General features: G+C 44.3%; 8 protein-coding genes across 8 annotated transcripts; 4 read left to right on the top strand and 4 right to left on the bottom strand.

Annotated features, from left to right (window-relative positions):
• Positions 1–506: 506 nt before the first annotated feature.
• Positions 507–2,837, top strand: Bfra_010314 (putative translation initiation factor rli1 protein; the record flags this gene model as incomplete). The annotated part of the gene is made up of 8 exons (XM_037340647.1): positions 507–526; positions 628–652; positions 736–747; positions 809–1,211; positions 1,264–1,425; positions 1,482–1,578; positions 1,629–2,700; positions 2,752–2,837. 8 exons carry the CDS (start codon positions 507–509, stop codon positions 2,788–2,790), a joined length of 1,830 nt encoding a protein of 609 aa, XP_037189115.1. The 3' UTR covers positions 2,791–2,837.
• Positions 2,838–3,535: 698 nt separating this feature from the next.
• Bfra_010315 (putative formin binding protein) lies at positions 3,536–6,214 on the bottom strand (the record flags this gene model as incomplete). The annotated part of the gene is made up of 6 exons (XM_037340648.1): positions 3,536–3,697; positions 3,787–4,536; positions 4,589–4,705; positions 4,758–5,799; positions 5,856–6,013; positions 6,074–6,214. The coding sequence occupies 6 exons, from the start codon at positions 6,212–6,214 to the stop codon at positions 3,536–3,538; spliced, it is 2,370 nt and encodes a 789-aa protein (XP_037189116.1).
• Positions 6,215–6,498: 284 nt separating this feature from the next.
• Positions 6,499–8,357, top strand: Bfra_010316 (uncharacterized protein; the record flags this gene model as incomplete). Its single annotated transcript, XM_037340649.1, has 2 exons — positions 6,499–6,694; positions 6,751–8,357. 2 exons carry the CDS (start codon positions 6,499–6,501, stop codon positions 8,355–8,357), a joined length of 1,803 nt encoding a protein of 600 aa, XP_037189117.1.
• Positions 8,358–8,754: 397 nt separating this feature from the next.
• Bfra_010317 (putative sugar transporter protein) lies at positions 8,755–10,811 on the bottom strand (the record flags this gene model as incomplete). Its single annotated transcript, XM_037340650.1, has 8 exons — positions 8,755–9,034; positions 9,089–9,145; positions 9,213–9,927; positions 10,056–10,143; positions 10,209–10,273; positions 10,324–10,555; positions 10,611–10,719; positions 10,771–10,811. The coding sequence occupies 8 exons, from the start codon at positions 10,809–10,811 to the stop codon at positions 8,755–8,757; spliced, it is 1,587 nt and encodes a 528-aa protein (XP_037189118.1).
• Positions 10,812–12,568: 1,757 nt separating this feature from the next.
• On the bottom strand, positions 12,569–13,294 carry Bfra_010318 (uncharacterized protein; the record flags this gene model as incomplete). Its single annotated transcript, XM_037340651.1, has 1 exon — positions 12,569–13,294. One exon carries the CDS (start codon positions 13,292–13,294, stop codon positions 12,569–12,571), a length of 726 nt encoding a protein of 241 aa, XP_037189119.1.
• Positions 13,295–13,400: 106 nt separating this feature from the next.
• Positions 13,401–16,315, top strand: Bfra_010319 (putative dna polymerase protein; the record flags this gene model as incomplete). Its single annotated transcript, XM_037340652.1, has 3 exons — positions 13,401–13,444; positions 13,738–13,768; positions 13,823–16,315. 3 exons carry the CDS (start codon positions 13,401–13,403, stop codon positions 16,313–16,315), a joined length of 2,568 nt encoding a protein of 855 aa, XP_037189120.1.
• A 588-nt stretch (positions 16,316–16,903) lies between these two features.
• Bfra_010320 (putative gnat family protein) lies at positions 16,904–17,883 on the bottom strand (the record flags this gene model as incomplete). The annotated part of the gene is made up of 2 exons (XM_037340653.1): positions 16,904–17,145; positions 17,421–17,883. 2 exons carry the CDS (start codon positions 17,881–17,883, stop codon positions 16,904–16,906), a joined length of 705 nt encoding a protein of 234 aa, XP_037189121.1.
• Positions 17,884–20,433: 2,550 nt separating this feature from the next.
• Bfra_010321 (uncharacterized protein) lies at positions 20,434–23,194 on the top strand (the record flags this gene model as incomplete). Its single annotated transcript, XM_037340654.1, has 2 exons — positions 20,434–21,168; positions 21,224–23,194. The coding sequence occupies 2 exons, from the start codon at positions 20,434–20,436 to the stop codon at positions 23,192–23,194; spliced, it is 2,706 nt and encodes a 901-aa protein (XP_037189122.1).
• Between the last annotated feature and the right edge of the window lie 1,413 nt (positions 23,195–24,607).

A 24,607-nucleotide genomic window follows, 5' to 3' on the forward strand; every position in this document is an offset into this window, starting at 1 on the left:
GAATCGTTCTACCCCGACTTTCCACAAAGAATCCAGACTGGTCAATCCAACATATATTTTGGAACATCTGTCATTATATTGCCGGCTTGATGTGATTTACTCTGATCTACTCTGATCTACTCTGGACAACACTTCGTATTCATCTAAAGTGCAAGTCCTATTGTTTCCAGTGGGTACAAAGGAGAATAGTGGTTCCGGCCAAAGGTATTCTACCATGAAACCACACTAAGGTTTAAGCTCCTACAGCCAATAATATCAATTGTGTAATAATCGAATTTCAATTTGAGCACTAAAGACTTTTTAATCTTTTATGATCACATCAAGACCAACCAACCTCATATTCATCGCAAGGTCTCTACAGCATTTCAGTCCGCTACACGCACGACAACCTTGGAAGACAAAAGAGCACAAGTTCATCAATACATTTCCGGGTCTCCCAGAGAGTTTTCTTGTTTTTCTTTTTTTCCCACAAATTTTAGTGCTCTGTGAGAGCAACAGCATCCAAGATGTCTGACAAACTTACCCGGTACGAAATCCTACTTACAATGTCGCCTGAGCAATATAGCTCGCATCTCTGCGATATTCAACATCTATACTTGAGCAGTTTGCTGACTCCTCTACCTCTAGTATTGCTATCATCAGTACTGACAAGGTGCGACAAATTTTGCGTTGAGCCTTGCCCCACCACATACCCCGCCATATGAATATCACTGACATTATCCACCATTTGAACAGTGCAAGCCAAAGGTAAATCTACGCGTCTACTCTTCTCAGCACTTTCTGCAAGTTGCTAACTATATATTTACAGAAATGTAGACAAGAATGTAAAAAGTCCTGCCCAGTCGTGCGAAGTGGTCGTCTCTGTATCGAAGTTACCCCCGAGTCGAAAATCGCCTTCATCTCCGAGAATCTTTGCATTGGTTGTGGTATCTGCCCTAAGAAGTGCCCATTCGGTGCTATCAACATCATCAATCTGCCAACAAATCTGGAGTCTCACGTAACTCATCGATACTCCGCCAACAGTTTCAAGTTGCATCGATTGCCTACACCACGTCCAGGACAAGTTTTGGGATTGGTTGGTTCCAACGGTATTGGAAAGAGTACAGCACTCAAGATTCTCAGTGGAAAGTTGAAGCCAAATTTGGGTAGATATGATAACCCACCCGACTGGCAAGATGTTATCAAATACTTCCGTGGCTCTGAATTACAAAGTTTGTTGCTCAAATCTTTAACAATTTTCGACATGCGCTTACAGCAATACAGACTATTTCACAAAGATTTTGGAAGATGATCTGAAAGCAATTGTGAAGCCCCAATATGTTGACAGAATTCCAAGAGCCATCAAGGGGCCAGATAAGACCGTTCGAGGTTTGATCGAAGGTGTTGCAACAATGGATAATTTCAAGGAGGTCTGCGACATTTTGGGTATGCTTTGTTATCAATCATTTAAGCTTGGCACTATCGTACTGACTTTGTTCCAGAGTTGAATCATATTATGGATCGAGATGTCAATCTTTTATCTGGTGGAGAACTACAAAGATTCGCCATTGCAACTGTTTGTGTGCAGCAGGCCGATGTGTACGTGGTCTTGACAAACCCCCCACAAGTTCTTACTGACTGAGATGTAGCTACATGTTTGATGAGCCATCCTCGTACCTAGATGTAAAGCAACGTCTTAGCGCTGCTCAAATCATTCGATCATTGTTGAGACCTGATGATTACGTTATTTGCGTTGAGCACGATCTTTCGGTGTTGGATTACTTGTCGGACTTCATCTGCGTTCTGTACGGAAAACCCGCTGTTTATGGTGTTGTCACTCTCCCAGCCTCTGTCAGAGAAGGTATCAATATCTTCTTAGATGGTAACATCCCAACTGAGAACTTGCGATTCCGAGAAGAGTCTTTAACTTTCAAGATTGCCGAGGCTGCCGATGAATTCATGGCAGACAGATCTCGAGCATTCCAATATCCATCCATGGAAAAAACTCTTGGTAACTTCCACTTGTCTATTGAGTCAGGAGATTTCACCGATTCCGAGATTGTCGTCATGATGGGAGAGAACGGTACTGGTAAGACTACTTTTTGTAAGATGCTTGCCGGTGCCACTCAACCCGACGGCAATCAAAAAGTTCCAGGTATGAAGGTCAGCATGAAGCCTCAAAAGATCACGCCAAAGTTCGAGGGAACAGTCAGACAACTCTTCTTCAAAAAGATCAAGACTGCCTTCCTTCTGCCTCAATTCCAGACCGACGTCGTCAAGCCTCTCAAGCTCGAAGAATTTATCGATCAAGAAGTGAAGACTTTGTCCGGAGGAGAATTGCAACGTGTGGCTATCGTCCTTGCTCTTGGTATCCCCGCAGACATATACCTTATTGATGAACCCTCTGCCTACCTCGATTCCGAACAGCGTATCATTGCTGCCCGTGTCATTAAGAGATTCATCATGCACTCAAAGAAGACCGCTTTCATTGTCGAGCACGATTTCATTATGGCGACTTACCTCGCGGATCGTGTTATTGTCTTTGACGGCCAGCCTGGTATCGATGCTCGCGCCAATACCCCCGAGTCGTTACTCAGTGGTTGCAACAAATTCTTGAAGAACCTCGACGTCACTTTCCGTCGTGATCCATCTAACTACAGACCTCGTATCAACAAACTTAACTCCCAATTGGACCAGGAGCAGAAGTTGAACGGCAACTACGTAAGTACCAAGTTCTATTAGCTCAAGTGCATGACTACTAACATTTTCTAGTTCTTCTTGGATGAGGATGACAAAGCTGCTACTAGTTGAAGAGGTTTTTGAGAAAGATTCATTTCCCCCTCCAGAAAAGGCATTGCATGGCGTTACGGGGTCGGCATTTCGGGAGACTAGGAAAAGTGATGGGCAAGGCATGGTAATGGACGAAGGCTCATCCGACCAGGATGATGATCCAGGCGGCTAACTAGGGTGGCGGCAGTCTATCCTCTCGATGCCTGGTCCTACTTTGATGACCGCCAAGATTTGGTGATTAAATCATGCATAGGCTGATTTATCAGAAGTAGATTGAGGGGCATTGGAAGACGTTGGATGGCATGTCGTCAAGATGGGTGAAAACATTTCACGAGTGGCAATTTTCAAGGCGAAGAGGTACAATGCAATAGAATTGCAATTCAATTCTTAGTACATGGCAATGATAAAAACTTATTACTTTACAAACTTGATGATTTCTGAATGTGATTCGTGGAGAGGATATTGAATGCGAAGAATCAATAAATAGAAGAAAACAATACACACCGAATTTTTCATGCTCTCCCCATCTCTCTTTACTCCGCCCCCCTTTCATCTCTCATCCCCGTTGCTCATATTGGAACAATGCCTAACGTTGCCTGAATACCACGCGATCGTGAACTGCCTGCTTGCCGATATCATCAAGCCAAAAATAGAAGTACGGTGCGTGCGGATACGTACAGATGGGGCGAATTTTCTTCAATTTGATCGGTGCATGGTAAGCTTGACCTTGACCATAAAAAGAGAGCCAATCTATTCCTCTATTCCTCTATTCTTCCTCGATCTCGCCTTCTTCGCTACCTGAATGAACAGCAGGCTCTTCTTTGGCGGGGGTTTTTGCAGCGGGTGGTGTCCTAGTCCTGTGACGCCGTTCACGTGGGGGAACTGGGGAGCGCTCACGTTGTTTAGGGGTGTTTTCTCTTCTGGTTCTCTGTTTTTGCATTCGTGTTAGTTTCGAAAGTATGAATATTCATTTCGAGGGGGAAAGGAATAGAATAATAATAATAAATTGTAACGAACCTTACTATCCCTGCGAGTTTCAGTTTCGCTTTCTCTTCTCTTTCTTGGTGCACTGGATCTTTCGTCCCCATAAGGCAACTCATCGATGCTACCTCGAGGATCCCCGCGTCGTCTGTAGAGTTTCTCTCTCTCATCCTCACGGTCTCTCCTTTCTCGCTCGTAATGACTCATTGAATCATCTCGTCTACTACGAGGTTTGTCAAGATCACGATCCCGCATCAATCTATCCCGGTCGCGTTCACGATCATGGGCATCAGGATCACGCCTATCACGACGATTTGGAGAAAGTAAGGTATCAGCCATGCCACCCTTTCGGTAGTTCTTTTCGCGGTCTGCTATAGCTTTTCGCCTGTCTGCTTCATACGCATCAGGTTCTGGGGAGCGGCTACGCCTAGAGCGGGTGGACCCGGAGGAACGATGTTCTCGCTCTCGGTCGCGTATTTTGTGTGTCGGTCGATCAACTGAGGCTCGATCACGACGCTTGGCTCGATCCTTTTCGGAGTCTTCCTCTTTCTCTTTGAGCCGGCGAATTACCTTGTCAAAAGCTGAGCGACGGAGTTCATCTGTTGTTACGGCAAGATATTCTTCGGACCCTTCAAAACGAGCGCGAACCCGTTCGTAATCATCGCCAACGCGAATAGGAGGTTCGAGATGCTTAATGTACGATCTCAAGTTATCCACAGCTCGGCGTTGATGGCGTTCTGCGTGATGCTTGTCATCCTCATTTCTTCGAGAAATCTTTTCACGTAACTATTTCAACAGTCAGCCGAGGGCAAATTTGTTGCAACAAAGGGGTACTGACTCGATCAAATATTAGCAACAATGAGTCTCGATCAATGTTAGCAGTCCGTCGATCACTCTGCATCAGTGCTAGGAACTCTTCAAACGGAGTCTTTTGCTGGAGTTCAAACCGTTTATCCTGTAAGTTGGTCAGTTTGAGCTTCATCATATTAAGAATCTATTGAACTTACATCAAGAACATCCAAAACATCATTTCGTGTACTGCGCAGTGCGCGTTCCTCCTCCTCGACTACATCCCAGAACAGATCCAGAGGAGAAGATCCCGATTGACCCAACATATCGACGTACCTGTCATCGTTTTCAATTAAAGGATGAATTTGGCTCCACTTTGTTCCTGCCTTTATTTTGTTCCCAGCTTTGAGGTCTCGCAAGAGGCCTACAAACCGGTCTCGATTCTGACGCTCTCTCCTTAGCTTTTGGGTCTTCTGCTGCTGTTTAACATCATTGAATGTCTTCTCAAGAGATTTGATATGATTTTCGAAAGCAGTCAACATGTCCGATTTACTGAGTGCCTTGAATTTCTCATCACCTTGGAAACGTGGATTTGACTGGATGATACCTTGTGCTTCTGACCATCTTGTATATGGTTCGAGATTCAATCCTTTCAAAAGATCAACAAGATCGTCCATCGCAGCTTTTTTCGTTGCAACCTCTTTCTCCGTATTCGCCCTCTTGAGTTCCATGATATAATCTTGAAATAGCTGACGTCTTTCATCATCGTCATTCGAGGAGCGGAAAATCGTCTCTCCTTCAATAATTGGTCGAGCTGTCTTCCATCTAGTGTAGTGTTTAATCTCTGGATGGCTTCTCAGCATAGTAGCAAAATCAGATCTGAGTTTCTCAAGTCTCTCCTTTGCACGGTCCTTCTCTTGTAGGCGAACCTCAATGGCATACTTCTCAAAGGCGGCCTTTCGGTCTTTGGGGTCTTTGAGCGCTCGGTATTGAGGATCCTTGATAATTGATCGCATAACTTCTTCCCATGTAAGATCAGGCTTAACATTGTGCCGTTTCAAAAGCTTGAGGAAAGCTGCTTCTGCTTCTTCAAACGTGGAATAATCGGGATCATTATTAGCAGGCACAAAAGCTTGAGCACGGCTTCCATTAACATCATTTCCGTATGCAATTTGACGAGCTTCTCCTAAGGGTTCTCTGTCTCGTGGTTGGTCATACTGAGAGGACGAGAATCCACCTCCTGCGACGAAGGTTGGCACTCTAATAATAAATCAAAGTTAGAATCACATTCTTTCGGTTTCTCGGAAAATACCTACGGTGCAGCAGCGACTACAGGCGATGCAGCCTCTTTTGACATAGCTTCCTTGTATACATCTGGCATTTCCCATGAGCTCTCCTTCGTCTCAGTGTTATACCAATACTTTCTCCCCCCTTCCGCTGTATACTCTTTCCATGGCTGATTCAACAGGGCACGCTAAACAACTTGTCAATAAAAGCTATATGACAAATAGATCTAGGGAGAAAAGAACCGTACCTCTGCAGGTGTCATCAAATCTTCTGGCTTCGTCCATTGCGTCGCCTTCGTAATAGTATTATAATAATAAACTCGTCCATCCGCATTTCGCGCTTCCTGCCAGAGAGCAGGAACAGCTGCATGACCATTCATTCCGTTCATGTTGATGAAACTGAAAGCAGAAAACGGATTTTTGGTTGAGTTGTTACTAAAAGCGCAGACCAAGATCGCATTTGCGGTTTCCAAAAAAAGGTTCGCGGTTTTGCTCGGCCGCTATTTAGCGCGTTTTCAGCACGGAAGCTAACCACTACCACCATCCAGAACTCCTTTCATGTGAGTTTCCAACGTCATAACACATACTCGTTTTCTTAACACATTATGCGATTTACAAATATATAACAAGTCACAGTTTATTGTATTCATTTTTGTTTTAAAGGCTTATCAAAATGATGGAAGAATCGCAAGAAGAGCCAATTCCTAGGAGCAGCTTGGAGTTTACTGAGAGCTCAATCTTGGACACAATCGTTCCACAGGCCAGCGATTTGAATATAGAGGAGGCTTTGAGCGGGAGTGTAGAAAAGCTTGATGAGGGCAATGGTTCTCCATTAGCTGCCATTCCTCAAAGGCAAGCTCTTTTTTTTGGTTAGTCCCCCGAGTTACTGGAAAAGCTCTCTATCTTACTCATTCGTAGATGTTAGATGAAACGGTCAATATTTATGTCGTCCTACAAACTCCCTACTTTGACGAACGATCTCTTCGATCCTATCTTAACAGACTTATAATCAACGTGGAGGCCCAGGTTATCAATGCGAATGGCGAGCATCAAGATAGCTCGGCGGGGCGTGAACTGATTTACAAGGGCTCCGTGCAAGAAAACGATGAGCCATTGATAGTTGTGCAAGGCTCAGACGAGACTGATAGCGCCAATAATGACGGTCATATACTTTTGATATGGAAATTATCTGCATTCCTTGCAAGACCGCGACTACGCTTGCAGAATCCCTCCATTGTCTTCGCGGCCACGGCGAATCTCAAAGCAGCGGAACAAGTCGACACGGATGCATTGCGACAGGAATATCTCCCAAGTCAGATCCCATCGGGCTTGAATCTTCTTGAGGCTTTCAGTGGTGATGCATATCTAAATGGTATCAGGCCACGACTATCTGCATTGCGAGTCGCAAGAGTTGCACCGGCAGCGCAAATCGCTCGCGACTTAGCTCGACCTTTCAAGAACATCTCACGGCAATCTATTAAAGTATATCCAGCTATAAATGCCCGTGTGCGATATTCCAGACCAAGTAGTACGCCGAACAATACTTCAGTCATAGCTTCGCTGGATATTGATATTACTTCGTTTGTGAATTGTGACATTATACTCACAGATATACAGTTGAAGGTGCACGGCGGACAGGTACAAGATTTAAGTCAAATCCCTGGGCTAGCGCTTCCAATTACATGTCGACCTCAAGACGATATTAGCTTCCTTTATCGGATATTGCCTGATGACATTGATGTTACTAATAAGTCTCAAATTCGAGCCATCGATATATCTATCACCGCCAATGCCAATGTCACTACTGTCTGTAAGCCACAGATTGTGATGCAATGGTCTACATCCCTGGACTTTACACCTCCTATTAATAATGGCTTTGGTCAACCTACGAAACCTATTCAACGTCCTCACAGACCCTCTGCGCTGTCTATCGGCGCAACGTTTGACAGCATTCCAACGATTTCCTCTCTAGCAATTAATCATCCCGATGCTCTTCCAACAATCGAAGCGACCACTCCAACACGCCCACATCATCGTCATCAAAATTCTGTCCCAGATTTTGGCGTTACCATGACATTTTCCTCTCCATCTACATCTCCTATCTACCCAGGTCACCCTTTCATCTGGTCAATCTTCATAGTGAATCGATCTGATAGACCTCGGAAGCTTGCTCTTCTTGTATTACCAAAAAGACGTCGAACTGAAGCTCGTATAACACGCCCTCCTTCGGCTGGTCATGGCAGCGCACGTCGAGATCCAAAAGTTGCGGATGCTGTTCTCGACGAAAATATAATATATGCCATACAGCGAAATTCGGCAATGGAATCCAGCGAGATAGTCTGTCTAAGTACAGATACTCGTGTAGGGCCACTTGCACCATCAGCATGTTACGAAGTTGAACTCAAATTCATGGCGTTAAAGGAAGGGATTGTGGGAGTAGAAGCTGTGAGGGTGGTAGATCTAGGAACGCAGGAGCATGTAGATATCAAGGATTTACCGACGATCGTCGTCAAACCTGAACCAAAGGAATAAATAACTTCACAGTTGGATCCTCAAAGATCTTAAAAAGGTTTATTCATATTGATTGGAGATAATGTATTTAGATTGTAAAAAGGAGACTTGAATTGAATAATGATATTTATCATAAATTAACCCTATTTGCACCCATAATTATTGCGAGACGACATGGGTACAGAGAACGAAAGTAAACAACAGTTTCTTCTTGGTCTGAGCGATAGCCAGCCATTGAGTATCCCATCCTATCCCATACCAAACCAAACATAGCTAAACCCCTAAAACCAAACCTCATCTTTAATCATCAAAATCTCAGATCCCAGATCCTAACTTTTCATCCATCTCCCCTATATTCACTCATCTTACAACTTTCATCCTACATACAACTCCATACCACCTCTTTAACCAACCAACCCTATCTCGCCCATCTAATCTCCTCTTCCTTTATCTCTCCCACCTCTGTCCCCTTGCTCACACCTCCCATCTCCACCGCGCCTCCCGTCACCACGTTATCGCCCAGCGAAGCATGATGCGCATCATGTACGTGCAGCAGATTGCCACCTTTCTCGACATGGTTGGAACCACCAAATAGCACGTCGATTTCTTCAAGCGATACTTTTTTCGTTTCGGGGACCAGGAACCAGACGTACAGCGCGAGGAAGATGTTGATGCTGAAGAAGAAGTAGAATGTTTTACTGTGGGGGAGGGGTTAGTTATTTAGGGGAAGGAGACGAGGGGGGGAAACGTACAAGCCTTGGTTCTTCAAGAAGGTTGGGAAGAATTGTTGGAAGATGGAGTTTGCCACGCTGTGTAACGTTAGTATTCCATTTGATTATCTTAAGAGTAGACAGGATAAGAGAACTCATAGCTTACTTCTGCATCTGACTCGACATACCCACCGCCTGGGCTCTAACATTCATACTGAAAACTTCTGCGGTCCAAATCCACACCGTAGCACCCCAACTGGGTTTATAGAACAAGATGAATAGGAACAGCAGGAACACAATCGAGATGGCAACAGGATGTGACTTTGAATCTCCATTGGCGCCAGTATTCGGGGTGAGGGTACCCACAAGCGAAACGATCAACATACAAATCGACATACCGATCGCACCCACAATAAGAAGGAATTTGCGTCCAAAGCGATCAACAGTCCACACAGCATTCAGGGTGAAGATGATTCCAAAAGTAGCATTCAACGCATTAATCAACGCAATCGTGCTAGCATCAGGGAAAACCTTCTTGTAAATCGCAGTACTGTATGTATTCAGGGTTCCTTGTCCGGTAAGTTGTTGACCGATATTCAAAATGAAAGCTAGGATCAAACGTTTTCGGACCGAGCGATCTTTCCAGAGGGCAGAATAGGAGGAGGAAATGGCTTCTTTTTCGAACTCGAGAGCCTCGCGGATAACGAGGATTTCGTCTTCGACGTCTTGTTCTGTGGCACGCACGCGACGGAGGGCGGCGCGGGCATCGTCAACACGTCCGCCGTGTTGGATGTACCAACGGGGACTTTCGGGGATGAAGGGGAGGAGGGTGAGGATTATGATGGGGACGAGCATTTGGAAGATGACGACCATTTTCCAGTCTGTGGGGTGGGAGTGTTAGTTTGCGGTGGAGATGAGCTGATGTGGGTTTGAAGTGAAGGGATAGACAAAAGATGGCTAAACACATCTGAAAAGTAAGAAACGTGAAAGTAAATAGTGAGAATCTTACCCCATTCTCCAAGCGTCTTAACATGTTTTTGACAGGCGAAGTTAATCCAATAGGCAATGAATGAACCGACTGAATAGAACAATTGCCACTGTAATAAGTCTATGTCAGCATGCAATTCTGAGTTCCGCAAAATTTGGTGACCGTGAAACTTACAAAGGCCATGATCTTTCCTCTAATCTCAGGTGGTGCAAGTTCACCAATATACACAGGTCCCGCCGCTGTATATCTGATTAGCAGAGACTTGAACAGAAGAATTCAACGAACATACTCAATGCAACACCTTGGCCCAGCCCAATAAGCACACGACCAGCGATAAAACATCCAAGTTGGCCTCGAGGAGAAAATGTTTGAATGAAAGTAGCGACAATGGTCACGAAGCAACCAATTGCCATACCCCATCTTCTACCAAGCCAATCCGCTACTGGACCACCAAGAAAGAATCCAGCGATAATGGCACCAACAGTATAGGCGGTATTGACAGCACCAATCTTTTCGGTATCCTTCGATCGTTTGTTAGACTGGATCAAATGCTGATTGTTTGACAGGGAAACATACCGGGTCGTTGAAGTAAGCTACCCAGTTCTTTGAGCCTTGTACGGAATTGTATACAGAGGCATCATATCCATATAGCACCATACATGATGCTGCGACGAGCGAGATATACCTATGTAGCGTTAGGTCACTATTATTGTCAAAAAATTACTGTAAACCTTACCAGTTGTACACTCTCGTCTTATCTGTATTGAAGATCCCCATTTTGGTCAACTAGGACCCAGCCTTATGAGTAATAAAATGAAAGGTAGATCTCAATATCGATATCGATGTTGATACAAGAGAAATGCTACAACGAAGAAGTGGAAAGAGTGTCAATTAAAAATGGAGGAGATAAGATCGACCGCTAGAACTTCCCCAAGGCTCCACCCACACTTCATTGCGTGAGCATCTCATGTTGAGCAGTTTACGGTCGTATGTACATTGTGCCTGCACATGGTCTCGATGCGACAAGGATGATAACCTACAAGGCCGTTTCCCGCACCCCATTCTCAGCGATTTTAGCTCCCCCTTGAAGCTTATAACCAGGAAGCTTACGCCAACGAAACTCGAAATGGCAAACGAACAAACGGGGAAAGAATAGCCCCAAGCTAGGGCACAATCTCGAACCAATGGATCTGGAGCTTTCCAACATTAGCTGATTACAGTTACAATCCCCCATACTCCAGAAAAAGCTTCTGTGGTGGATCATTACAAGCGGACAATCCCATATTAAGAAAATCCGCGAATCAAAGCAAATCGACAAAACAAGTGGTGGCTTTTATTTGTATTTCCACCTAGAAGACAGGAATAATCCCAATCCTCTGGTTCGAAATACCCTACCGAGATTTCAAACCTGCAACTCCACCAAAGGAGGCATTTTCTCAGTCCACGGGATACATGCATGGGATCTGGAAGCGAAGTCTTTTACCCCAGTATATTACCCCAGTATCCTTCTTAAATTGCTTTCGACCGAGCGCACTAATGCATACTCATGTCCTTTTCAAATTGCCAACCGAAACTGACCGTTGGTACAGGCTTCTTCTTCAAGTAAAGGTTCCCATGTTACACGTAATGTGTTATCGGAGTAGATACTTCTCGTGGAAACTCCTAATGTATGCATATGTATGTGTATTCACGTGAGTATCTCTCGACGATGTGAAATGGCGAAACATCCACCAATACCACCCACACCATACTTGCAAGTGGCAATGTGTGTACGAAGTATATTTTGGACTAGAACCGTTGATTCGTCTCCATTCCCTGCAATAATCCATACATAGTGGAGACTCGACTCCGGATGATAGATCGTAATGCGGGGTTAGTGTATTGGAGTGACAAACATACCTAGGTACGTACCTAGACACGATTAATTAAGCGTTACGCCTGCTTTAAATTGCTACCCAAGTTTCCCTCGTAATGTCATCGTAATGTGTAAATAAATAAATTAACAAATCGTTGAGACTCTGGTTGTTTGTTGTTTGTTATGTGTTATGTGTTACACCCAATTTCAAAAGATTCGATTACATTTCTGCTCGTCTCAATACATCTACACAAATCCTACCCATCTTACCAGTCTTTTGAGGGGGTGGAGATCTCATCACCACCTTGAGAATATTTAATAAAGGATAAAGCCACATGAGCATCCAAAGTCAGTATTTACATGTGTGGAAACCTGCCAGAATCTGCAAGCTGCAGGTTACTTTTGATCTATGTACTCTCAACACCAAAAACAAGGGGTATTTCTGTGTTTCGTCCGAACGCCAAACACCAAATATGTAACAGGGAAATTATTTGACATGTGAGCTGTACAACCCGGTAATACCTGCTCTGCTGCACACTTTATATTCATGAGCCAAAACTCTGGCATAGCTCGAGTTGGTGAATAAGATAATATGCCATCAACCAAACAGATAAGTGCTGTGTTGCGTGGTTTTCGCATGATTGCTATTGGTGCTTTAGAATGCGAAGATATTAATGTCCTACCAGAGAACCAAATGATCCTGGTCTTGGAAATGAGAATCGCATCTTTTTTGAGGGTGCTCCATCACCTTCACCTCGATTGTTTCGTCCGGTCGCGTCTTCGCATCCTCTGCAAATGCGTACATAACAAGGTTCAAAATATCATCTTTGAACTCGTCTATGTTTGACTCCAATAGGGTTATGCCTGAATAGCGATCCCACGAATCAACTTCTTCTTCGCTTGGTATTCCTCTCACTAGGATGACTTTTCTCATGTGCGGAAAAGTCGAACGGAAACGAGTAATGCTTCCCAGAGCGCGAGAAAGATGAAATGGAAGGCTGTAACCAGCTGCACCCCAAAATTGTTTAGCCAGAGCAATTGATTGAATCTGATGATGGTAGGGTAATAATGGTGATTGGATAGAAAAATGCTTTGCGATCGCCATCACTTCGTCCACATATTGCCTCGAACTGAAATATATAGTATCGCAAACAGGATTAAAGTAAATATCCGCTGGCTGTGTATCCGTTCCGAATGACATATTGTAAGATTGGAGAGCAATGTTACGAGATTCTCTATTCGTATGAAGTGTGGCTGGAGGTGGACCATAATTGACAAATTTCTTATCAACAATATCGTAATTCAATTCTAGAATACGTTTGTGAAAAGCAGCAAGCTTCCATATCTGTACTCTCAGCTCCAAAGGGAGGTCAAGGAAGTGGGGAAATGTATTTTCAGTATTCATGATTGGATGAATGCCGCTGAGAGTATAATATAGGTATCGATAGGAGCTTTCGAAAGTCAGCAATCCTGAAGGAAAGGGGCGTACGGGACGGCACGGGATCTTAGAGATGTGGAATACCGGATTGGGAGCCGGATTGGAAGCCGGATTGAGGTAGTGTCAGAGTCCAAACATTCCACACATATTTAGATGTCAATCATAATTCGCACTCTTGAATATTTGAGGTTGGGTGGAGTCGTCGTAGGGAGTAGAATCTGATGTTGTTTTGCTGAAGGGAAAGGGACGCTATCTCGGTAACCTAGTACTAGCGTCCATTTTCCTTGGCGGGATCACCAGGCGCAATATCAAAACAAAGGAATCACACTCTGAGACATCACGCATCATTGTTCTGTCATCGATTTTTGCAAAACATACAAGCATAAAGCGTCTCATGTTTTCGTCTTGAGCGTCTATGGGTTTATATTGCTACTCATCATGGTAAGTAAAACGCCACGGAGGATTCCAAATGTTCCCATCTGACATCAAAAATAGGCAGACAAAGCTAGCTATTTTACACAGCTCTATGCTTTAAGTAATTCGGATTCAGATGAAGGAGAGCCCAATGAATCGCGAGAATTTTTGAAAAAATGCAATAATCCCATTTTGGATCCTCCATCACAAAGAAAGCGTAGTTTGCTACCTCCGTTACCTAAGGATCCAAATCTACTACCACCTCGAAAGCTACATAAACCGCTTCTCAAAAATGTTCCAACATTACAACGAAGTCGTTCGGAGCCAAAAGGGAGTGTAAGTACGGCTAAGGATACGGCAGATAGTACGACGGAGAAACTGTTTGAGTCACCTCGCAAAAGATCTGGTCTTCGAAGCGAATCGCGTGCTACAGTTTCTACTGGTAGTTCTTTTGAAAAGGAAACTTCTTCGTCCTTAAGAAGTGCAGATGTTTCAGCAAAAAGACCAACTAAAGATCAACGGAGCATATCAAATCCAACACCAGCTACCTTGGTTCTTACCAATAGTACAGGAATCGCATCAATGCTTAGCAAGAAGAGAAAGGGAGATGCCCAGGAAAATGGGGCCACCAAAAAACCCACCAAGAAGAAAGAGAAACCTCTAAAGTTTGTTCCCCCAAAGGATCGGGTCTTTCAAGGTCTTAATTTTTTCTTCCTTCCTAACGATGATAAATCTCCAGTCAGACGTTTTCGCATCATTAAAGCAAGAGAGCGGGGCGCAACCTGGATTAGAGATATAAACGAGCCCATCACACATCTTATCATTGATAACTCCTTGACACGCAAGGACGTTGTGACCTACCTCGGAGTCCTTCCGGATGGAGCCAGTATGGTAAATGAAGAATGGTTATTAGATTGCATTGAACAGAAATTTCTCTATGAACCAACTGGGAAGAAATATCAGGTCAAAAATCCAGATGCTGTCATTGAAAAGAAGCAGGTGCCGGTACCATCAACGTCACAGCAGTCAGATGAATCTCTCCAATTGGACCTTCGTAACAGGAAACCTAATAAGTGGGAATATGTGCCTCCGAAAGAAACACCTGAACGTAGTCAACGCTCAATACCAACTGTTAGACCGGTTCCTTTCCCCTCAACCTCAATTTCTGGACCACAGTTACCGGAAACAGATCCAAATCTTTTGACAGGAGAGATCTCACAGCACCTTAGTCAAGCATCTTCTCCCAACCCACAATACGTAGACTTTGGCACACTAAATGAAGCAATAGAATTAACCAGGGCGACCGAAGGTGTACTCGATCATGACAATTCTGACGACGACCTGACATCAAATTTCAGTGAATTTGACGATACCATAGATGAATCAGATTCAGAAGATGGTCGTCGCTCCCCTCTAAAAGCTCCCGTCAAGTCTCGTCGAACAGCTCCTTCGGGAAAAGGAAGTCTAAGTAACTTCCAATGCATGGCCGGTGGAACTGCCTCCGACGAACCCAATCCCAACGATCACACAATCCAAATCCTGTCACGAATGAAAGACTACTATGAAAGAATCGGCGATCAATGGCGTACTCGTTCCTACATACAAGCATGCGGCCAACTCAAAAATCAACCAAACCTCATCCGCACCTTCTCCGAAGCCATCGTAATCCCCAAAATTGGCCAACGCATTGCCAAAAAAATTGAAGAAATAGTCCTCACCGGTCATCTCCGTCATCTCGACCACGCGGAAGCAGAACCAGACGATAAAATCCTCAAACTCTTCATGGGTATCTATGGCGTAAACTACAAGCTCGCATCAAAATGGATTTCTCAAGGCCATCGCTCATTTGCTGATCTCAAAAACAATATCAAACTCACACCCAGTCAACAAATCGGCATCGAACACTACGATGATCTACAACTCCGGATTCCCCGCCATGAAATCGAAGAACTGGGTAACTTCATCATCGAAACATCTAAAACCCTCGATCCCGAAATCAAAATCACAATCGGCGGTTCGTATCGTCGCGGCGCAAAAACATCCGGTGATATCGATATCATCATCTCCAAACCCCACACCACCAAAACAACACAACTAACTCCCTTCCTCTCTTCCCTCGTAAAATCTCTCACAAAGTTTAATTTCCTGACCGCAGCGCTCGCCGTACCGCATAATAACGAAGGCTCAAAATGGCATGGATGTTGTGTTCTCCCCACTCCCTCTTCCTCTCCTCAATCTCAACACATCTCTTCCAACCCCTGGCGCCGCATCGATTTCCTCCTCGTTCCTGCGTCCGAAATCGGCGCAGCACTCATCTATTTCACCGGCGACGATATCTTCAATCGAAGTATGCGTTTACTGGCTGGGAAAAAAGGGATGAGGTTAAATCAGCGGGGTTTGTATAGAGATGTTATGAGAGGTGGGATGAAGGGGGGAAAATGGGAGAGTAGGAAAAAAGTTACGGATGGGACGTTGGTGGAGGGGAGGGATGAGAGGGGGATTTTGAGGCGTTGGGGGTGCCGTGGAGGGAACCGTGGGAGAGAGTTTTGCATTAGGGGAGGGGGTAGCGGGTAGGTAGACAATTGTGTGTGGGGGGCTTGGTGATTGCGAGCAGGCGGTGGTGAAATTTTGGTTGTGGAGGGAAAATACCCATCTTCATGTTTGGTTCAGGTTCAGGTTCAGGTTTAAGGACCTTTGCAGACTATCGAATTTGCGTCAGGACCCCAAGCCAAGACCCGAAATCAGATCCAAAGGGGACGTTTTGGGGTAAAGTATGAAGATTTCTGGATGAAGAACTTACGGCATACTGGTTGGAGTAAATATTGTGTTGTTTCACGATATCGTAATAGGATATGCGATATGCGATATCATGGATCGGGTTAGGATTGGATTTTGTCTTGTGCAATGGATAATATTGGTTTATTAATTTTATTATCTTTTATCAATCATACATGTAGTCAGTCGGTCAGTCGATCGGTCAGTCAGTCGCCTCTAAATATGTATGAGCAGTTGAATGTGTGATGAATCTTTGATTTTGTATATGTATTCCACGTATTTTAATATAATAAGTGCAACGCGATATATTTTATCCATTTATGTACCCATCTATGTACCCATCTATGTACCCATCTATGTACCCATCCCATAAAATCTCTTCCTCCCCTACTCCTCCCCTCCCCCTCTGATCATCGCCCAATTCCTACCCACCCCACACCCCCCAAAATCTACCTCCATACAATCTACCTCTCTAAACCCTGCGCGCACATACACCGGATATCCTGCGGCTGTCGCTTCCAAATAACTACTTTTCCCTTGGGCATCTGCGAGATTTGTGATTGCGGTGAGGAGGAGGGTGCCGAGACCGAGTTTTTGGTAGCGGGGAGAGATGGAGAGGAAGTAGATTACTGGGAAGGGAGGTGTTAGATGGGTGTTGGGGGGTTGATAATGGGGAGGAAAAGGAGGGAGAGGATTAGGATAGTGAGGGGGGAGGAAAGAGGATAGAAATGAAAGGAGTCCTGGTGCAAAATGAGATTGACACGAGGTGTCTATTTATTTCCTCCGAAACGAAAGAACTCAAAAAGGGAATATGGCAAGAATGAGAGCACTCGCTTAAGAAATCTAAAGAGAACCGAAAGGAGAAAAGAGAATTAAGAAAAGTAAAAAGGAAAACGTGACATACAAAACATCTCCTCCCTCTTGTACCACTTCTCCCTCAGTCCATCCCAGCCCCGTACCTTCGCCTCACAAATCTCCAGCACCGAACCTTCCGGGAACTTTCCCTCTCCTCTTTCCCTCCTCTCCTTCTCTTCCCTTTCCTCTTCTATTTTCTCCCGCTCTTCTTCTTCTCTGCTCACCACATGCGGTTCAGCCCAATGCGTCCAGCCCGCCATGTTCCCTGTGGAATTTTCCACAAGTTTCCAGGTGTGTGTATGAGGTGTGTGCAGATACTTGGTGAAGACTTTGGTGAGCCAGGAGGTGAATACAGAGGGAGGAACTTGGGATGAGGGCCAGCGGGCGAGACGGAAGGGGTCGCTTGCGAAGGCGAGGTCGTAGATGGTGAGCATGGAAGGAAGGTCGGCGGGAGTGCAGGGGTGGATGGAGAAGGAGGGACTGGGGGAGGAGGGGATGGGGATGGGGGTCATGATGGAGAGAGCGGGTTTTGAAGGTGGTGGAGAGCAGGGAGGTTTGTGGAATGGGAAGTTTTTGGGAGAATGGATGAGTTTGAGTATGAGTATGAAGTCTCGTTTTGAATATTTGGTATCGAATATACAGATACTGTTAGGGTAATGGGTGTGATGTGTTGTATATCATAGAAGATACGCGATTAATGAGCATTTGGAGAATATACTTATACCTCCATGACTCCTCCCACTTTCAGGGCAAGTAGTCTGTCTACCAATAGTCTGATAATGACTCATCCACTGAGATGATGAATATATACAGGGCCCATAGCAAGTTCAACATTCAAACCCGAATTCCTATCGGTGTTCATCCTGTACAGTTCCATCATTGAGAGAGAAAAGATTGTAATTTGCTAGCAATCAGACTCACACCCCACAACTCATTTTTTGACCCCGTAACCTATTATACGGAGTTTTGTCTCCTTATCCCGATGAATACATATTTCGGCATTCAGCCTTGTTGAAATGATTTATAAAACATGTCGCAATCATCGTATTTAATGATTGATATGACTCTTTATCTCAAGAGTCTCATGCAAGCAATTATATTTGAACCATGGATGAGATACATTACTCAATTAAAAAAACTTTCCGCTTCGAGTTGAATCCGATGTGCGTGATTGAATCCAATTTCGGAGGTTTTTATGACCGTTGAATCGGCGTTGACCCTCTTTCTCTACCTTTCTGGGTTCATTATCAATCAATTTTGAACGTCAGGAGAGAGGGGGATTTAATCTAATTATCATCAATCAGCATTTAGATTCATACTGGCATATACGTTTGGTAATGATCATAGTAATGAATACCCTTTTTGACACATTGTCAGAAGCGCAATGGGGAATTGACTCCCTTTCGAGAGAAAACACAACGGGGTATTTCGCATGCCCAATGCAGAAATCCGATGATTTTAATCTTATTTTATGAATTTGATGATCATGGTGATCCAAGTTCCTATTTTTCCCTTTTTTTTTCTACGGTGTACTCAAGTTCTAGATTTTGATTGCTTTGATGTTTCCTATGGAGTCAAATTTCAATTGTCCTTGCACTTCTTGAGTAAAGATTAACATCAGTATCGTATATCAACGTGGCTTTCCAAGGATTGGACCGACAAGGGCTATTTTGTGGCCCCGGAAGAGAAGATGCTTTGTGCCTATAATAAGCCGGGTCTTAATCTGTTGTGTACCTTACAGTGGTCGGTCACTTGGTGGGACGGATTGAGAGTAAGAAATGATGTTGAATTGAGGGTTGCACAGTTGCGCAGTTGCAATTACAGAAACTTCTCTGTGTACCATCCGGAACTCCTTCATTTTCATGGGTGGGTGGGTAGGTAGGTGGTGCTGTATTCATACCAGCTTGACTAGCTGGTATGCAGCAAGAATGGACAGTTGCGAAGAAGAAGAAAAGAGATAAAGAGCAGAAGAGCAGAAGAGAACAGAAGCAAGGGAAGGAAAAGAAAGCAACCAATAAATGATGAAAAAGGATAAACATGACGGTAATATAAAAATCAGATCAAGCTCCGCCCTTCAAATTCCAGCTCCAATGCCAATAATTCCAATTCCACCTCCACTTTCACTACCGACGAAGATCATCGGGATACATAATACTATATGCTAGTCACTTTCCCAAGAGCAAATGAGAAATTAACTTGTGGAACTTATTTAGACGGAGTACGATGTGATAAGTCCCAAAGTCATATGAATCTCCATACAAAACCACCCACGGAGAAATAATCTCAGTTCTCAGTGCAAATTGTGAACCGTGAACTGTCCTTCAAAATAGCTACTATGTGCTACTGCTGTAGCTTAATACTTTGGGTATCTAGGTATCCAGGTGGTAGTTCCAAGCCAGGATTAAATGCTAATGAGAAGATTGTACCGTCTATGTCCGACATTATTTTGCTCGTGGCGTGGAGATATGCGAACAAATGCTAGATGCTAGATGCAAAATGCATGCAATACGGTGCAGTATTGAAAGGGAGAATTAAAAGTAATCATTATGACTAGGTAGGCTGGTAGGTCGATAATGAAGAGAGCATAGATAGAAGATACCAGTAGCTAGCTTTCATAGACCTTTCTATCTCTCTCCCCTACACTTTATTCTTCTTCCTTCTGCTTCTGCTTCTGCTTCTGCTCCTCCTCCTCCTCCTTCTCCTTAAAATATCCAATTGTCAAATTTGGTAACTATTCACCATGAATATATGAATTGACTGCAACCTCGCACGACCGTGATATAGACAAAAAGAAAGCGGATGGCCCTATCCCCGAATCCCGCCAAACCAACCCTCATAGCACACTGGAAGCCCAATCTATGAATCAATAATCGCCGACGAACAAATAGTCTTACCAACAACTGCTGGCGCCAAAAACTGTCAAAATAAATATAGATATTTCATTGCGTGGTCAATTGTCAGACTCAGTACCTAACACATTGTTCCAAAGTTTCCAGCTCTAGAGGAGGAAAGAAAAAGAAACTTTGTTCAGCTCTCGTGGTAGTGCCTGGAACTAGGCCATCATGCAGAGTCAATCCTCCAGTACTACAGCAATCATGGTTTATCCACCTCGACCTGGTTCACAAAGTCCAACTTTAACTGAACCAGACATGATCCTCCCACTACATAATGAAACGAATTACGACTCAGAACCCTCATCGCGGCATACATCATTTCAATTTACTTCTTCGTCGGGGGATTCATGGCAGCGATCAAATAATTCAGATTATGTAGGTGGTCCGCCGCCTAGGACACCCACCACGCCAATTATCTATGGGAATGGAACAATGTTATCAGATATAGGCGAGGTCACAGAGGTGGAAAGTACGCCAGGAAAGAAGTTACCGGGTCCTGCTGAACGAAGGTTCATCAAGCAGCAGCAGCTTCAAAATGGTCATCGCATAAGTTCAACATCATTGGGACATGATTTGAGGAGGTCGGGAACCAAGACCGGAACGCACGAGAGAAAAATATCTGTGGAATCTGCTAGTACCGTCACGTCAGAACCACAATCGGCCATGTTTGGGGATATCGATGACACAGTCAGTGTGGATGATAGTAATTTTCAGGGTGACGATGAGGAGAGTGTGGCAGAATCATATACGGATCCTTATCGCAAGGAACTTGTGGAACAGGAGACACGCAGGTTGTCGCGCAGGGAGGGGAATTTTGGAGAGGGGGAAGATGATCAGAATTCGAGTGCCGCTTTGAGTAGGAGGGCGGAACAAATTCTTTTGAATGCCAAACGTCGACTCAACGTGAGTTTCATCAAGTCACAAAATGAGTTCATACACTGACAATCACCCTCTTTAGAATATGGAAGGGAATTTAACACGAGCGCGAAGCTCCCTTATTGTAACGCCATCAATTTCCATGCCTTCGATTTACAGTAGTAGTCCTTTAACCAATCCATCTCTCCTAAAAGTCGATCGGCGCATCAGCGGTATTCCTTCGAGACAACGGTCATTTTCCAATTTTCATACAGATTCAACTGCTTCGAGTCCCGGTCATTCGAGGGTCTGGAGCGAAAATAACATATCTCCTTCGCGAGCCACAGCATTCCCAGTTCGCGCCTCGAGCGCGGCAGCTACATACAGGGCTAGAAGTTCTATGGGATCGCATACACCAAAGCCAGCATCGCCACTTTCTCCAGGAATGATCAAGGAGGAGAGCAATGAACATGGAAGGCCAAGAGGCTCCGGGCAATCTTCACCACATAGCAGGATTTCTCCTTCACAGCCATCGCATCTTGAACCCCTGGTCGAGGATGGCGTTCCTGAATTCGACGGCAGGACTAATGGCAGGACTGATACTGACAGAGAATATTCGACTGCCCGAGAAGGACTTTTAAGTCGCTCTTCGTCGACTTCAAGCATAAGAATGCAGGATATACAACATCAAATGAGTGATTTGAAAGGAAGATTGTCCGCTTTGCGAGATCGTGCTAGAGATGATAATATGAAGCGTCGCAGTCTCCAAAGTTTACGTACTCCTAGTCCATTTACGGCAGGAGAACAGTGGTATAGTGGAGGTGTTAATGGTCAAGATGTCGTTCCCAAGACAGATTCAGTAGTAGATCATGTTCAGTCGAATGGAATCCAAAATGGCGACCCTACGAAGAATGGATACACTGCACAGCCGACCCAAGTATCTGCAAGACATGCCCCAACCTATGCCGAATCGGATGCTACAAGTATATATGAAGATGTTGATGAGGGTCAGGTAAAGCCACCTGGGTTCCCTACTCATCAGAATCAAACACAAGTAGTTGAGGAGGAAGGCTATGATACTTGCTCAGAGGTGTCTGAAGTTTCAAGCAATGATAGTTATAGTGACGACCGTTCAGAATTTGACGAATTTGACAACGAGGACAACAGTGATGCATCGATTTATCACGAATCGGTAACCGAACAGGTATCACACGAAGATCGCGAGGATGCGTTCGATTATGAACATTTCTTCCTGTACAGCGCAATGGGTACGATGAGTCGAGAAAGACGAGGAAGCATTAGCTCAGAGGATTCTGTGGAAACAACTCGAGGACCTTCAGTTCCAATGCCACTTGTAGAGAATGGCCATGACCCCAGTCAACGATCCTCCATGGTACATCTTAGATCTGACAGTAATTCTTCGATTTCTACTCTGGCCACTTTTGCAACTGCCAAGTCAAACGTGGAGGATGATGAATATAGTGAAGATGAAGATCCTTTCGATTTAACTATCCCTATTACCGATACTCGTAAAATTGACGCCCCGGACTCACCCACAATCTCTCCTTATAAGCCAACTACAACCACTTCTCTTGCAACCAAACGGTCTACATTTGGATCTTTACCCCCCAGGAATACCGTTATCAATGACTACAACGATATTGGAATAGCTCGAGGCTCCGGATTATACGATATTGATGTGATACCTGGCGTCCACTCCAGGAACCTTTCCCTCGACTCAGCGACCTCTGCCAGTACAACACGTAGTGTCCCTCTCTCTGTCAAACCTAGAGGACAACCCAGCGTTTTTACTCCACCTGGCACTGCCTCCAGCACCAATTCCCACCCAGTCCGTTCCGATTCCCTTGAAAACAACCGCAATCGTACACGAACATCGCCAGTACAGATGCTCTCCAAAGATGACCAACTTCTCGTTGAGCGATTAGTCGCTAGCCTGGGAAAATGTGTTTTAGAATTGCAGGACACGGAAGCGGGAAATTATGATTCGAGGATTTGGAGACGGAGGCTAGATGCTGCGAGGAGGGTTTTGGATGGTGAAGAAGGGGCTATTTAATAGCCTGCGCTCTCATGCATTCTCTTTCTTGCCTTTTGATTTTGTTTCGAGTCAAGGCTTCATTGCCTTTTCGGCATGTCGCCATGCAAGCAGTAACAACTTCATTTCATTTGTTAATATTTTCTCTTAATCTTTTGGAGACAACGGGATACCATCAATCAACATGGTGCTGGGGAATGGGTCGAGCAATAACGGCAATGGGAACAACAGAAAAATGGGATATTCGCAATTTAAGACGGTACGGCAACAATTCTAAGGGGGGACGGGAATCATATTCCAAGGTCAGGCAGGGTGTTTGTTTGTTGTTTGGTGGGGACTACTTACTCAGTCGGGTATTACCTCCCACAACACAACGTAATATATCTTACATAATCCTTTTTTCTTCTTCTTATAATCTTTTTGGGGGAGGGGGGAGGGGAGGGTAGTTAGTTGGAGATTTGGAGAGGTTTCTTCTTCTTCTTTGATACCCCTGTTTTAGTTATTTAGTTATATCTCATCTTCTGTTTACGTTGACAAAGGGGATGGAGGTGCGAGGAGAGTGAATCTGAGAGGAGAGAAGAGGAGACGGAAGAGCGGAAAAGAAAGTGGTGGATAGATAAATAGATAGAAATGCACGAAGAAATGAAGAAATACATAATCTGTGATTATATTGCAAACTGCACAGAACGCAACAGACCAGGATCTTTTACCAAAGTGAGCCCTAGTTACATAATGTTGAACAGGAGCGTGAATGTTTATGTATACAAACCAGGTGAGGTACCTAGCAACTTAATATATCTATCACCTTCTCAGTACTTATAATCCCGGTTGCAAATCTCGAAACTCGAAACCATCAAGATCTCCCCCTTGCTGTCTCTGTCCTAAAGGAAGAAATTCCTTACATCCATCGGCCTCCTTTCTCTCTCCTATTTTGCCTCACTATGATATATGATACAGTCAATCATAATGTCACTAGTCTTTTCTTCAAACATGTAAACATGTAAACCGGTAAACGAGCAAACGAGTAGAAATGCATTTCAATTCCAAACTCTCTAGCTAGTACTTAGCATCTAGAATCTAGCATGCCAACCCTATAAATTTATCTAAACGAATGACCAATACGAAAACAAAGCAAAACAGGGCAAGACTAACGAAAAGAAACGAAAAGAAACGACAAAAGAAGAGAATACAGATAACAGTCTCCTGTGAATAAACGACAATCTTCCTGCTCCGGCCAAGCAAACACGAATACTCTGCCATTCTCCGGCCTTTCTTCATACTTTTTCCTCATTTTTTTGGATTCTATGGATAGTGATATAACCCAGCGGAAATGAAAGAAAGGAGAAAGTTCTAACCTCCTAACCACCGAGTCCCAATGACGGATGACCCATATCACAATCTCCGTTCCCATCCGTCTATTTTCAAAGAATACTC

This window comes from Botrytis fragariae (genome assembly GCF_013461495.1).
Source record: "Botrytis fragariae strain BVB16 chromosome Unknown tig00000186, whole genome shotgun sequence".
NCBI lineage: Eukaryota > Fungi > Ascomycota > Leotiomycetes > Helotiales > Sclerotiniaceae > Botrytis > Botrytis fragariae.